Raw genomic sequence first — 16,009 nt, forward strand, 5'->3', positions numbered from 1 at the left:
GTCAAACACAGATTAAACCAGATTAAAAAAATAAAAGATTCCAATGATATCCCATTCACTCTCATTGGAAATGTTCCCAAAACAAAATCCCTTTTGCGGAGGTGATGTTAACATAAATTGTCATTGTAAATCTACTGTACAAGGTAACACACACAGGTTTGTTTTAATATTTTAAATTTAATTAAGGTGACCAGTTTATTGTGTTTCCACCCACATATTGCATTAGAAAACCTCTTATGTTACAAAAAAAATATTTATTTACAGCAGATTGAATTTTACATGCAGGAATCTTAACACCTGCAAGTAAAATAAGCAGAGGGGTGTACTATGATTTGTAATTTTATTTTTTTTAAATGCCAGGTATTGGGATTAAAAAATGACACCAAAATCAATCTTTTCAAAACCAATAATGCTACCTGTACAACTCAGGGTGTGCTGAGTTTCAGTTAACATACATTTGACTGTGGGTGGTTCATTCAGCCACATCCAAAATTAGAAGATTGAAAATCACCGTCCATCACGGTTAAAGGTCAAGTTAATGGTGGATTTACATCTTGGTGTCATGTTTTACATCACAAATTCATGGTATTTGAAAGAGGATTTGTAGACTACAGTATATTTACTGCATCGATTTGCTTAGTAGAAATAAATAACTGACCCCAAACATGATATTTTTGTGCCTATTCTATTGTCGCTCATTGTGTGTAGTAAACACATTTTCAAGAACATTGTTAGAATTGTATACTTTTCGATTCACAAACAACACTTATTTGGTGTCTAATGAAGAGTACATCTTCTAAAAATGAAGACATGGACACTGCTTATTATTTCGCACTAATTTCTTGTTGTTGCTGTAAAGTTTACAAAAATAAAGTGAAAAACCTCAACAATATTAACTAATTAATCTCTCAGAGCTTTTGAATAGGGAGGGTTTTAAAAATATCACATTATTTTTCACCTATCTATGCAGCCTATTTTAAAGCAGGAAGTATTTAAGTGATAAAAACACATCAAAAGAAATCAGTTTGGCTTGACTTTCATTTTGTTGTTTTTCCATTTCACAATACTTGCAATTCCCTAAAGGATGCACTGTTGTGTGTGTGTGTGTGTGTTCTGTCATCCATTTCCCAAAACACAATACCGGAAATCATGACAAATTGATATTAGTGAAGACATTTTTCCCCAGCCACACAATACCAGCCGAAACAATGGTCCTATAAAACTAGGACTCTTTTTCAATGCTGCCATTGCAGTAAGCCTTTAACATGAAAAGTACTGCTAACTATAGTCACAATCATGGAGCCATTCTGGGCTGCTTCTCACGGCTTGTCTCAGAAACGAGTGTGATAAGCACCATAATTTGCTTGACATCCTGCTGATGTTTTGTCTTTCTTCTGAAAGGCATCAGCCAATACTAATAAAGTCTTGTTAGCGGGAGAGATGCAGGTGAGGAAAGCGACAATCATTATGGTAGAGGTTGATTAAGAGCGATACAATCTGCTTAATTTTGCTAACCCAGAAACCTAGCAAGATAGCAATGGCTAGTTTCACTAATAAGCAACTAGACAAGAGACTAATGCTGCTTCCCAGTTGCTTGCTGACTTTAAAATGGTCAGAAGATGGGGTGGAAAACACTACCAGTGCGTAATATGACGCTCATTCGAAAGTGCAGGATCAATCTGGGTAGTTTTGGTTACAAGAGACTATCAATTAAAAGCTTTCTTTCCTTTGGAGGTGGAGGCAATAAATATGCATGCACTGGGCATGGACCCCTGCTGGCCAATATGAAGGGAGGGCTCCCCAACATCAATCCGGCAGTCTTGATCCCAGTACCTGGCGCTTTGGCGCCACAGTTGATTCAAAACATCACTCTTGTCCAAAGCCTTCTGTTTCCTCAATGGCAAACATCATCTTCTCCTTCAGCTGTTCATAGCTCTTATAAGGTGGCAAGTCCAATCTGTTGAAACTGTGCAGCGGAGAGAAAAAAAACATTAGATCGTACACTTCTGCCTCATTGGGACAAATTGTGTGCCTTTTGTTCATCTGTAGGACCAAGGTGGTTACAAAACACATCTCCTCTCAGATTGATTGCATAAAATATTCACACTTAGTAAACACAACAATTGGTTATCCCTTTTCTGATTATAGTATTCGACCGCAAACAGTGAGACAGAGGCCGGTTGCTACTCACTGACAGTAACAAGCCTCTCGTTTATCTAATTTTTACAGATGGTGTTAGCATCTCCACCACGAGCAACTGTTAGTAAAAAGATTGACAGTACCCCTAGAACAGGGGTCCCCAAACTTTTTCCTGTGAGGGCCACATAACCTTTCCCTTCTCTGATGGCGGGCCGGTGGCAGTTTGTAACAGAAAAAGTGTGACGATCGTAGGGGAGCTTAAAAAAATTATTGTTTTCCAGAAAGCCACACATAACCAAATAACGGTTATTTAATAACCCTTTCCAGGTTCTTTACAGAAAAAAGGTCAGGAAACAAATAATAACACTATTAATGAAATAAATAATAACTAAACCCTCTCTGAGTTCTTCACAGAAAAAACAAGAAATAAATAATAACTAAATAACTCTCTCTGGGTTCTTCATAGAAAAAAAACCATGGAACATTAACTTTCTGTTGTGCCATGCACAATCTTAACAGACAAAAGTTCAGCTCAGTTGTCAGAGCAGAACCTCTCTGACACATATGAGCAGTCTCTTAAAGTTCTTGTGTTCCTTCCTTATAATCCTTTTGTAGGTTCCAGTAGGCTTGTAGACACCGCTGTCTTTTTTGTTAAAGTTTGATAGTGCGTCATAGTCTGGAGTAAAATTTGTTGTGGCAATTCTTAGGCGAGATCCGAGGTGTTGGTCCGTTTACCTCGATCTGTGACGGGTAGATGTTGACGTTCATGTGGCTGAACGTCACGTCGCGTACGTCGAGCCAAATTGGCAACTCTTTTAAACGCTCGGCACTGTGTTCACCCTGCTTTACTTGGGCGACATTTTAACGGAAGGATTCCAGGGGAAGGTTTGTGGGTGGCTTTAGCGCAAAACTGCATCTGAAAGCTCAGCGCGCGAATTACAAGAATGCTGTCGTCACAGCCCACGCTCTAAATTCGGGACTGATACAAATAGAGCGCGAGTGCGCCATGTCCGTACACGCACTTGTGAGTGTGCACCGAGCTTTCTGACACGGCTTCCGGTAGTAAATGCGCAAGCGAGCGCTCCCCCTTCTACTGGGGAAACGCAGTCATTGCAGGCAAAATGAGCAAAAAAAAAAAAAAGTTTAATAATACAATTTATTCAGGGTTGGCGGGCCGGATTAAACGGTCCCGCGGGCCGTATCCGGCCCGCGGGCCGTAGTTTGGTGACCCCTGCCCTAGAACTTCAGATGCAACTGAATTTTGCCAAACTGGATGACCCTTGCGAGGATAAGCCATTTAAATATTAGTTCTCCAAGACAAGAAACGCGCGTAAAATGTATGAGACATGTTATCAACATGCATTATGTGGGAACTGTTACAAATTGTGGGGAAAAAAAAAGCACATGGGTCTTTATTTAACTGTATGCTATCAAGTCAGATTATGTGGTACTTTTTTGCTTTAACTCTTCAGTAGCTTCTTTCCGGAAACAACAACTTCAGCATCTTGAATCAGTGAACTCACCATGTGTGACTTCTGGGAAGCCAGTTTTCCTTTCCCACCTTCTCAATACAGAATTTCTGGGGACCGTTGCTTCCTGTAAGACAAAGCATGCAGCAGAATGAGATATTTTATCGAGTCATCAAACAATTAATCTGTGTGACTGTTTAAGAAACGCAAATGACCTCAGGTTCAAGTGAAGCCTTCTTAATTTCATTCAGAACATGATCAAACTATTTTGTTTCCCTCTCCCTCCCTAACCTAATTAATCCAGCGTTGGCAAAGCCTCACACTTGTGGAAAGCTCCTCTCTGGCCAACTTCAAAAATCTTACCCATGAGGTCGGCAAATCCTCCGACAGGAAGACGACAGGTACCAGTGACAAACTGAAGCAGCCTCATCCTCTTCTCATTGTCCATCTCTTTTATGAACTGCAGAGAAAACATCCACGTAATTATTTCACTGGTCATTATTATTATGTACAGTTTAATAAGATCCAATAGAAGAGCAGTGACAATAATTCTGCCTTCATAAATGCCCATCGCCATCAACGTTAGCTTTCCAGCACTCAAATACACATTCGAAAAGATAATCCCTATTGAGAACATCTTTATAGTTTTGTGCTGACCTGCCAGAACCACATGATCTGCTTGCTGCCACGGGCATAGTGTCTGTAGATGGTATTTCTTTGCCAGTCTGCAAGGTCAATCTCCTGCATGCCACAAAGCATCACCTGCGAGGACAAAATTCGTCAAATGTAAAACTTAAAATCAAAGGTGGAAAACATTTTTTCCAAGAGGTCGCATTTAATTTATGAAACAAGTGACAATGACTGAATATGTAAATATTTGTTGTGATTACTTTTACAATTCCAGTGTATTACGTAAATTGTGCAGATTTCTGTACAAGAGCCCATACTTCCAGCTCTTTTGCATCAAAATACTGCAGGTACTGCTGTGGGAGGACCTCGTTGAAGCCTTCAAAAAATGCCTGGGTCTGCTCTTCCACTCCTCGAGACAGCCTCCACTCTGCTACCAGCCTGCACACCACACAAAACAGAGTGATTTGGGTAAAACTTCACATGGCTGTCCGACATTAAAACAAGTACCATACCAGCCTCTGTTACAGCTCTGGTACTACAACTGACGGCAAAATTCAGAAACAGAATCTATCAGCGCCTACCTGATGTACTCCTCCTTGTTCTCCTCTGTTACTTGGATCTCCCCTCCCTCAGGTTTCAGGTCATGCGTGGTGATTTCCCCTAGGATTTCCTTGTCAACACAAAAGAACATTTCCAGGCCGCACTCTTCGATGTCGTTGTCCCTGTGGGGCAGTGGCGACAATCACGACAGACCAAGACATTTGTGGGACTTGATAAAACTATTGTTTCTTCCACCGTTGAAGCTGAAAATTAATGGCGACTGTGGCTTCCCTTTCCCACATGCAAGAGCATTACACTGACTTGGTATACTTTAAAAACCGACAAAAAAAATCAACTCAAATCTGCGCTATGATAGGAAGTGCAAAGGATGAACCGCAATGTAGCATAATAATGTACACCAAAAAACAATGAGTGCTCAGAACCTACTTGATCCAAATGAGGGAGTTGTAGAACTCTGGGTCGACTGACTCGAGGTCTTTGAGGGCCAAAGGTTTGTTCAAGATACGCTTGTAAAACGGCAGTGAGAAACCCGTGTCTATGAATTTGCTGTGGAAAAGTGCCTAAAAAGGAATAGAAGTGCATCAATTGAAAATTTTCAGTCATCTTTGCTGGGTAAACTGGCTTATACAAGACAAGGACTTACCATGGCAATGAAGCGGCCAATGAACTTGAAATACTTAAGGTGGTCAGGATTTATGGAAGAGGCGGGGTTGATCTGAAGACCGTAGTTTTCTTTTCCAGCATATTCAAAAAGGCAGTACATGGGGTTCAATACTTCATGGGACAACAGGAAAAACCATTCCCTGGAAGAGAGCGAGAGTACACGAATGGAAAAATAAATCAATGAAAAAGATATGTAACAATATATCAAGGTTCAGCTCTCAGTGAAATGTGGTAGGAACACATTACAGCTGTTAGCAAGTCAGTGAGCATTGTGGGCCAAGTGCAACCCACGTCTTCCCCACAAGTTAGCCGTCAACGAGCAGGTAATTGAATCAGAACTTGCAGTATTATGTTTCGTCTTCATGTGATACTGGAATTAAAGCCTCTGGAAAGCGAAAGAGGACAAGTGTGTAAGACTGCAGGAGAATCTGCACAGCATGCACACAGAACCAGATTTGGCAGGCCACATTTTGGTTGCTGCTCCACCCAGAGCGCATGCTCACCTGTCATAAGGCAGTGTGACCAATAGATTTGAGTGGACATGAAAATGCACACAGCCAGAACCGCCCTTTTCTGAATCACTCAAGCGGAAGAATATTGCCTTATTTACTCGCAGTGAAAAATAAGTGTCTACTCATTCTTAATTTGCACTTGCCTGGCAACACCTCCGTAGTCCAGGCCTTCTTCTCCAGGGAAGATAATCCAAAGTCTTCTTCGCAAATCCTGAGCGTTGAAGCTCATTATCTAAAATGTTAAGATTTCTGCATTGATAACTCCATTTATTGTAGTCACAAAAGTGCCATAGAATTGTTATATTTGATTTGTACATGATGCCTGCTTGTGTCATTACTAAAGACAGATGATGGTTTTATTAATAATGCTTCAGAGCCTGGGCTGAAATGAGCTTCTGCTTCCTGGTTCTATTAAGGCTAAGGAATTTCTGCATTGATAACTCCGTTTATTGTAGTCACAAAAGTGCCATAGAACTGTTGTATTTGATTTGGACAGGATGCATGTTTGTGTCATTACTAAAGAGAAACTTACATTAGGATTGCTTTTTACGACAACACAATGGCTTTGGACCTCTTCTTACCTGCTGGAAGGAGTCCTCAAACAGAGTTTTCCGTGACACATTGATCTTGATGTGTTGAGGCATGGCCAATTGCTAAATGAAAAAGGGAAAATATCATAAACTTCAAATCACAGTGATTAAAATTTTAGCAACTAGAGTGATTTATTTTTTTTTGCTTGAATTTTAAACTACTTTGAGGATTAAGGATTCAAACTAAAAATGAGATTTTGCCACCTGTTCTGTAGCCAAGAACAATGGTATGGAATTAACCTTTAAAAACGGTGGCAAACAAATCACGTGAGTTACTTTCCGTGGCAGTCACTGATGAGATAAAATGCAAAGTTGCAACAATTTAGTGCAACCTTTGTGAAGGTGTTTATTTATGTTATTGGGAATTTTTCACAGAATAATACACGTCTATGAGAGAATTCAGGAGTGTGTCAGTGTATCTGGAAAGGTGCACAATTTGACACATAATAGCCTGGCTCAAATGTTTACTGACTGTTCTATTTTTAATCCACACTTCTGTCAAGCAGGAAGTGCTCTCACAATTGAAACACATTTTTTCCACATTGTGCCGATAAATGGCCCAGAATTTTGGATGCAGTGTAAAACACAATCTGTACATAGGACTATACAGATATTCATCTAATAATTTATGTGCTGTTCTGACTCTTTCTTACCTGGCACCAAAATCTGAAGTATTGTACTTTGGCTTTGAAGTCTCTGACGTAGGTGATCTGAGGTCCATTTTCACTGGAAACACCACAAGTGTCACTTAATATGTGCAAGGGATGTAAATAGGTGAAGTTTATGATTTACGTCATCAACGCTGATTATATTGTCACAACATGCCAGTTCACTCGTCCTGTTTTTCAACAACTGGAACCAGGAGACTGTCAGTGTGGCGTGACACTGTGCACAATTCTGCAAATATGCCCATGAGTCATCTGAGGTGCTTCCTCTGAGCAAATGTCAAGACCCAAGACTAACAAAAGTGGCTATCCCTTGCTTATTAGAATATGATGTGGAGAGGTCTAGAAAGAGAGCGGTACAGTAACATGCAATACAACAGAAGCATTCGAACTCAATACACACTTTCCTGCATTGAGTTTACGCAAGGAAAACGGACCGCCAGGAATTATTCCTGGCAGAATGTGATTTGTACAGAACAAAGTGACTCAAAAATCTATTCCTATTCTATAACCTATTCACTTACCATAACTAGACTGTAAAAAGCATGGACTTTAAACATCCTTAATTCCTCCAAAATATAAAAGCTTAAAACACGACCTCACTCCCTAATGTGGTATTTCTCTTGCTATCTTGTTTTTTTTGTAAATGCTGGAGGACCTACAGTGAGGATTTTCCGGTGCGGGGGTCAATGTAGGTGGTAGTTCTCCTGTTGTGGTCTACAAAATAGGGAATGCCATCGACCGTAAACCTCATCTCCCATCCTTCTGGAAGTGGCTTGTCATTCAACAACCTAAAATAAGATGAAAGTTGGGCTAGTGAGTATTTTTAGATGTGTCACAGAAAATGTAGCAATAAAAAAAAAAAGAAAACAGACGCGTGACAGCAATTGCTTCTAAGCACATTTGAATACAACTTAAATAATTTTCTAGGAATAGCACCGAAAATATCAGCGCTAGAACAACAAAGATAAAAATACTGACCCTTGTGACCGTGGGTCTTCCCACTGAGTTGACCGTGTAGGATGATGCACAAAATACACTCTTCCATTGCTGTCGGTTCTCTTCTCTAAACAGGAAGCCACAAATCAAAAATCAAGATTAGAAGTCAATACAAATAACTGGAATTACACTAAGATTCGTGCAATGTACTGTTCTAGTAGTGTTTTTGTTGCCGTCATACACTATAAAATCTTATATGCGTGTGAACAAAAATCTGTGAATTCACTGGTTTTTTGGGAAGAATCTTCATTGACCACGAGTTCTTTCTCCCTCAATTTTCCAATTTTCATATTTGTATGGACGCATGCCCTGAGTTGGGCTGGCTTGACCAGCACAAAAAATACATGGCGCATTCTGAGCCAACTGTGCTTGTGACAGAACTAAAATATTCCATAGAAAAAAATGTGTGCTGCAGTATTCATGAGTATATTTTGCTGAAAGGTCACAAAGACAAATAATTGTGAAATTTCAGTTACTTACTCAAAGTTATGTGTGTCAGCACTTTTGCACAACTTGCTGTCCTCTAGAACAGCATAATTCAGAATAGGTCTTTGAGCCAACATTCAACCAATACAAATTCTGGTTCACTCACAGTTTGTATTAAACAGTCCTAGTCATCATGCTCTTCACATTTTGACAACACAACACTTAGAAATTGATCACCAACAGGCTTTGTTCTCAGAGGGGAGCCACTAAGCTCAGAGTGTCATGAAATGTAATCAGCAGGTCGCAACAGAAATACAGTGAGAACACAAGAGTTAGAGAAAGGCATAAAAGTGGATGTCATTAGAAATTCCACCAAGTTGCTATACTGTTTGACACGTGCATTCAAAAGTTTGAGAGAAGGTCAAATTACAGTACCTGTAAAAGCATTTGTGCAACTGACACTTGTTAGCCAACAAAGGAGTGCAGAGATCTTACCCCATCCATTTGGCAGAGGTCCAAGAGGATCATACTCCTTATTTTGGGAGGCTGTCCCTTGGTCCTGTCCCTACGTAAGAATTGTGATTACAAACAAGTAACGTTTTCGTTACACAGGGCTAGTTTTTTAGACATCATTTTGAAATGTGCAAAGTCACTAAAAGGTTATATCATCGACTTATTTTTACAATATTACATCTCACCCCAATTATAAACCTCTGGTTGAACTGTTGCATGGCTCCTTGCAGCTGGCTGCGCTGGTGCTGCCACTGTTCATAACTGCGCACAGTCTCCACTGTGGGACGCTGCCACGTGGTGGTCCGTGTAATGTGGTCGACAAAGTAAACGCGGCCCATCTGATCAACACGACGTTCCCAGCTAAGGACAGTGAACAAGGGACAAAAAAGCTCATCATGCACCAAGTGAACAATTGTCTCACAGAACCGAGTCCTTTTTGGTGTCACGCCGAATAAAACTGTAAAACTGTAAAGCTCAAGACAGAAGACACTCATCCACAAACAAAAAGGTGGAGGCACTTGATCACAATAAAAAAAAAATGGTTTAAATTATGTTGAGTATTTGCTGTGACAAAAAAACAATCTCAGAAAATTTGAAAAAGATGAGCTGAAATTGTAGAAAGATGTTTTTACCCTGGGGGTAAGGGATCAGGGCGCTCCCATGTTGTTTTCTTTTCTACATGGTCAACAAAATACAACCTGCCGTGTTGATCTATCCTCTGCTCCCACCTAGAAACAAACACAAAAACAAGCTGTTACATCAGTGGTCACCAAGCTTTTTGAACCTGAAAACTATTTTTTAGGCACGGAGAGGTTAACACTTTCACACAAAATAAAACATTTGCTGGTATTACCAATAATTATGTTATAATTGTATGTCTATGTAATTGTTATAATTAATTATTTGTCTGTGTGAAGACACTGAGCATTTGAATGATTTTGCACAATAATTACTAAGAATGTTCCATGTTGTATGTCTTGGATATCGCGTGAATAAACTCAAACTCAATGATTTAATCATTGATGTGATATGCGGAGTTTAATTTCACTGATGAGCTATCTTAAATAATGGCTCACGGCCCACTCAGATAATCCTCGAGGCCAACCTGATGCTCCTGGGCTGCACTTGAATAATAGCCATATCATGCAAAATCAAGTTTTTGGGAGCTTTAAGCCATTTTAAAATGATCATTTCACACCGAAAAACACCTCCAAAGTGGAGGTTTCTTCCATTCACCCCTCTGCTCATTCCTTATCTCTTAACACCAGTCCCGCCTAATCCAAGAAAACGACCGGTTCCTCACTTTACGACAGTGGAGCGCCTTCCTCATACTGTCCCTGCAGACTAAACACAAAAATAATAAAGAAGCTTTTACCCAGGAGGCAAAGGTCCAGAGTTGGCTGCAGGGACTCTGGATGAGGCACCAGTGCCAATGGTGCTCATTGGCTGTCTTGTTGCTGGGGGTCCAGAGGTAGATGCTACAGTTGGAGTGTTCCTGTTCGAATTTATCGAAGGACTGCAGTCTGGGGTTGCTGAGGGCTCTGGGACAGCAGCACGCACAGGTGTCTCTGAACCCGACGGACCATTGCTGCTTTCTGCCGGTGTAGAGCTATTGCTGGAGGACGCTAAGGAGAAAAACAGTCACTTGGTTTTAAGAAATGTTAATAGTCCTAACTGTCCTAATACTGTCAAAATGTGAATTTAGATTTAAGGCTTTCAACACATCTTAACCAGAGGTGCCAATAACTATGGAGGGTGTAATGCAGAAATTATGAGCTTGGTCACAAAACAAATGAAACTGCTACGTCAAGATACCAATGTGCTACATATTGCAAGAAAACCACCAAGAAAATCTTGGTGATGATGCAACAATCAAGGAAGTGGCGCAAACTACAGGACTGTCAAAAAGGAAATGTGCATCAGATAGGGATTATCACCATTACAATTGACCACAGAGAGTCACCTCCCACATACAAGCGTCTTCGCCACGCACATACTTCCGTGTCGATAAGAGTTTGTATGAAAAAGCCATTAAAAATGCAGCTTGGTAAATGACAAACCTGGAGAAGAGGTGGGTCTGCACGGGGTTGGAGGTGGAGGTCTGGAGGGTCTGGGTGGTCGCAAAGGCCGCACGCTTCCTGTCGAGACCAGAGGAGAACCCGAGGTGGTCCCTGACCGTCGACCCCGGGGAGATGAGCGGTGGTCTATGCTGTCCAAAGCAGGGGAACTATCTCGGCTGTGTCTATGAGCGCAAGGGGTTGCACAAGATAAATCAAGTTCAAATTAAAGTGAAACTTGATTCGAAGAACTCACAAGAAAAATGTGAACTATCTCCCTTACCTTGGGGTATGTTCTCCATTAGAACGGGATTCTCCATTTGATAGATCTGAAGATCAGCAAATGTATTAAGGACAATGACTTGATAAACAGGGAAAACCTCAACAGGATTTTACAATGTTTTAACTTAAAGAGTTACAATTCCTCCAGCAATCCTTGATATTCTCTGGGACCACCCTACCAACTTACTCTGGTGGGCGACTTCAGCCTTGGCAAACATTTCAGGGTCAACTGTCATTCCGTCCAGGCAGACAGAAAGGTCTCCCACTACGTCCGTCTGGTCTCGGTCTGTACACAGCTGTATGGTCTGCACCACCTCAGAGACTAAATGAAAGCAGCCCGGGAAATATCATCAGTCTTGTTACAGATTCCAATTTAAATCCTACGCAGCATTTTAACAGGAGTTGTTGTGGAAGCCAATGAACTCGGACACTCACTTTTCATGTTGTTAGATTTGAGTGTGGCACTAATGTCCAACTTGGCCATACCAAGCAGGATGTCGGACTTCAGGGTTTGGTGGCTCCACACTCGGAACACCAGTTTGCTGAAGGGAGTCACAATCCTGTCAAAATAAAATACAAGCTTCAACAACTATATACTACTAAGTTATACAGTTGTACGCGCAGTAACATTTCAACAGAGGATATAATGTAATCTTTCGCTATATGCAACCTGTTGAGCCAGTACCTCATTTTGGCAAGTCACGATTAAACAGAGCAGTCATGTTGGAGAGTATCAGTGTGAAGGCCACAGTTTCAAATTAGCATTTTGCAAGGAAAAATCACTTGTTACTCTCCAACACACCAGCCACTGTAGCTTGTGTGAGCAGCAAAACCATTGTGTTGTTCTGAAAGCAAACAATGGCATTGAGAATCTATTCAGGATGCTGACATAAGCAAGCAAACAGCTCACGTTGTCATATTCTCCTACATTTTGTCAAAAAAAAAGAGGATGTTTTCAAACCTCAATGTTGCGTGAACTTGATTAGACGCAGTCAATCATACTAATGTCACATGACTGCAATGTAAAACCCATAGAAAAGGATGCCAGAAATGCTCTGGTTAATTACTTGCTTTCACTTGTGCTTTTGTATGCAGCCGTTGGTATATTCAGCTCTTCTCTGTAGCTCCATTCGCTAGCACGATAAATAGATATTAAGGAAAGTCTGAAATTTTGTGAACGAAGGACTTAGATTTTCCGTAACTTGAGTCTGTGATGTTCAACAAGAACGATAATGAGAACGTTAACTTATGGTTAGCTTCCATATGCAAGGCATTTGTGAATACAGATCATGTGTGGATGTTTAGTTGTAATATTTTACAGTACATCAGTGGTGTATTTTATTTTTATACTTGAATAACAATGAAAATGTTAAATGACTAGATGCATTAAATTAGATGGATTTAAGTAAAATAATTTCAAGAGTGTCAAGAAAATAGACAGTCACAAGATATTTGACTGATGACTGATGATGTTTGACTGATGAACAAACATTTTAAAATGGTGATACTGTTGTCCAGCATATCTTTGGAGGGTTCACCATATTTTGGTGTTGTCACGATTTTTGACAATGAAAACAAAATGCGGGGAAAAAAATGCTTGTTCAGGGACATGTCGATTCAGGTCCCACAATATCATATGATACGCTCGTTATGCAACGCCTCTGAGCACGGTCTAAAGGCTGAGCCTGCCAGACTGCAGGAAAGAATTGCAAAAAGAGATTGCAGACATTCACAACATCACAGTGACTAATGTCTGAGTGAAATGCTCAGTAAATTGTCCTTGTTTAAGTTTGCGGCAATTCCAGACACGAGAATAAAGCCTTGCATTTGTACTCCTCTGACCACATATTTATTTGTAATCTTCCTTGCTCATCTTACACCGTGAGTGGCTGCTTCCATTTGGGACTGTGAGTGTTGTTGCATTTTTCGGTTTTCTTGGACTGGCCATCAACAGTAACTTCCACATAAGGACTGGGACCAAACCAGTTCTTCTTGTTTTCTTTCAGTTTTGCTGATATCACTGTAACAAGAAGACAAATAGTATGAGCCAGGCCAGAAGATAGTAAGACACAAAAAAATCTGTCACTAAGAAACCGGTAATGCACAAAAAAGATTGTTTGAGATACTTGTCATTGACAAAACCATCACGTAAATTCCATCAGACAATGAAAATACTCTGAAGAGTTGGATGCTGTAGTTACCGCGACCGTATGGAATAAATGTTCTTTCCCCCCCGTATGTATACTATATCCCCTCAAATTTTGAAAAAAATGTCCTATACTTTAAGAAATCATTGGAGAAAAAAAAAAGAAGGTTGAAATGAAAGCTGAATAAACAAGAGTGAACAAATAAATAAAAATACTCAATTTACCAGTAATTTGCAGCTGTGCCTTCATTGGGTAACCATTGGAACTGCCTGCCTTGGGGACTTCACTTGCCATGGCATAGAGCTGGGGAGAAGCCTGCAGTCTAGACACAAAACAAAACAAACAAAAAAACAAATGAGAGGTTTCCCATTTGTGCAACTTGGGAGTACAAAGATGAGCACTTCAGATCAAGTGGCGCAACGGAAAGTAGCATTCAATAGCGTTTTTGTAAACAAAGAGAGGTCCTGGCAAGTCCACATGAATTATAGACCAGTGAACTTGTGAGGGTTGCTGTTGCAGGAGCAACAACCTCCAATTGCCCAGGAGGACTACATCACAAACAGCAGGAGATCTTGCACTTTACTTGTACGATTTCTGCATCTGTGATGTCAAGCATGACTCTTTGTACTTTGCTTGAAATCGAACTGCCGCCTCAAAACTGGGTGATTTCAGCAGGTAGCTAGACAAAACTATGCCAATGTCAGACATGTTATTAAAACACCTGGGAACTTTTTAAATTTGTAGGGAAAAAAACAACAACAAATGTATCCTTAAAAAAAACAAACTATTGTGCTCAGAGAGTAAAGGTATACAGAATGTTTTGTGTACTTTTTTTGTTAGCTGGTACTTTAACCCATATTTTCCTGTTTTATTATAACTTTATTGTTCCTTCTACTTATTACCTTTTTTACTTCTTTTATTCTGTAACCATGGCATATTATAAAACTTCCAGAAAAATATGAAAGTTCAATGTTTATATGAACAATAAAAGTCTCTTAATCTGATGCATTTTTTAAAAAGGCTAAATCTGAGACCTCCAAACGTTTGAGCAGTTTATGTTTTAAAGGCTAAGTTGCTATATTTGTTGTTAATGTTTTTTTTTTTTTTTTTTGCTAGCTGCAGCTTGTCCAAATGGCATGAGTGAATAGCTATTGGATACAGTTTCAATTCAGTTACATATTTCTCTGCTTAGTCAATAATTAATTGGAATCGCTCACTCATGTGTTATCCGTGAGTACATGACAGCCTGTCTGTCACAAATATCAACATATTTTAATACCCTGGCGAGAAACACAATCTTCTCCCCCATCAACCACTTGGAAAAATATGACTACCGTCGTGGGCACAGCAGTAACAATCCTGATCGGACAACCCCGTCAAATAAAACAAAGGGCTCTTACTGTCTTAAGTATTTAATGCCTTAGTCGATCCAGAGTTACTATAAATAAACGGAAATCATTCCACTACCGGTTTCGGGGTATTTAAAAACGTCGTCAAGCATTAAACGTCAAAAGTGTTACCATATGCTCAAGTGAATAAATAGACTAGAAATAGATGTAAGGTTGATGTTAATATCACTCCATATGAATAAATGCAGCTAGGGAAAGTAAGAAACGCTCGCAATCAATTTGAATGACCATGCTACTTGGCGAAATAAATCTTATCAGCGATTACAATTCATCTCCGTCACATCTTAGGCATGCTGCGAGAACAAGCTTGGAGCTAATACCGTATTAAGACTCTGTTCGTGACTTTGAGGGGCGGTGAGGAAGTATAACGACAAACATCCTGTGAGAATATTTACGTCTCTGGTATGCTAGCGGAGTGCTGAAAACATGTTGAACCCCAGCTGCTACCACTACGACAGCCCAGCTAGCTGCTAGCCTGCTAGCCCGCGTCATCATGGCAGAAACCCCAAAGTCCACGGCTGTCAAAGTATCAATTAAACGCGTGCGAACTTGCCGGGGACTGGTTTCGCTCTCTTACCCGTACTCCAGCAGAGACTCGGGAAATAAACTGACAGCGGTATAGAAAAGTCCTAGCCCTTGCTCGGCAGACTGTTTTGGTAGCGGGTTCACCTCAAGGAAGCACAAACTTCGACCATCTTCTCAAACTCATATCACGTGACTGGGGCAGGAGGCGGAGCATACGCCTTAACGCTGTGATTGGACAGTCGTTGCATGCGGTCCAAACAAAACACGGAAGTCAGAAACAAAAAATATTAACATTTTTTTTTCTGCATATGATTTTAAAATGTTTCTGCATTTATAGAGCTATCGTCAGAAACTCAATTGCTTTGTTTGTTTCAGTACTTGCATCCAATTAGATTTCGCTTCTGTTGCTATGCAATAAGAAG

General features: G+C 40.3%; 1 protein-coding gene across 2 annotated transcripts; it reads right to left on the bottom strand.

Moving 5' to 3' along the window:
* Positions 1-157: 157 nt before the first annotated feature.
* itchb (itchy E3 ubiquitin protein ligase b) lies at positions 158-15,776 on the bottom strand. Of its 2 annotated transcripts, none has more exons than XM_061300311.1 (24): positions 15,640-15,776; positions 13,878-13,975; positions 13,385-13,526; positions 11,942-12,066; positions 11,694-11,828; positions 11,508-11,553; positions 11,228-11,409; positions 10,543-10,792; positions 9,800-9,895; positions 9,353-9,527; positions 9,150-9,219; positions 8,211-8,295; positions 7,892-8,020; positions 7,218-7,290; positions 6,556-6,627; positions 6,118-6,206; positions 5,443-5,602; positions 5,226-5,359; positions 4,820-4,960; positions 4,556-4,676; positions 4,266-4,370; positions 3,972-4,068; positions 3,663-3,735; positions 158-1,966 (listed from the first exon to the last, which is right to left on the bottom strand). In XM_061300311.1, the coding sequence occupies exons 2-24, from the start codon at positions 13,945-13,947 to the stop codon at positions 1,867-1,869; spliced, it is 2,670 nt and encodes an 889-aa protein (XP_061156295.1). In that variant the 5' UTR covers positions 13,948-13,975; positions 15,640-15,776; the 3' UTR covers positions 158-1,866. The 2 variants fall into 2 exon arrangements, with proteins under 2 accessions (XP_061156295.1, XP_061156303.1); XM_061300319.1 differs by lacking the exon at positions 15,640-15,776 and adding an exon at positions 15,383-15,520.
* Positions 15,777-16,009: the final 233 nt, after the last annotated feature.

Source organism: Syngnathus typhle, linkage group LG2 (genome assembly GCF_033458585.1).
Source record: "Syngnathus typhle isolate RoL2023-S1 ecotype Sweden linkage group LG2, RoL_Styp_1.0, whole genome shotgun sequence".
Lineage (NCBI taxonomy): Eukaryota > Metazoa > Chordata > Actinopteri > Syngnathiformes > Syngnathidae > Syngnathus > Syngnathus typhle.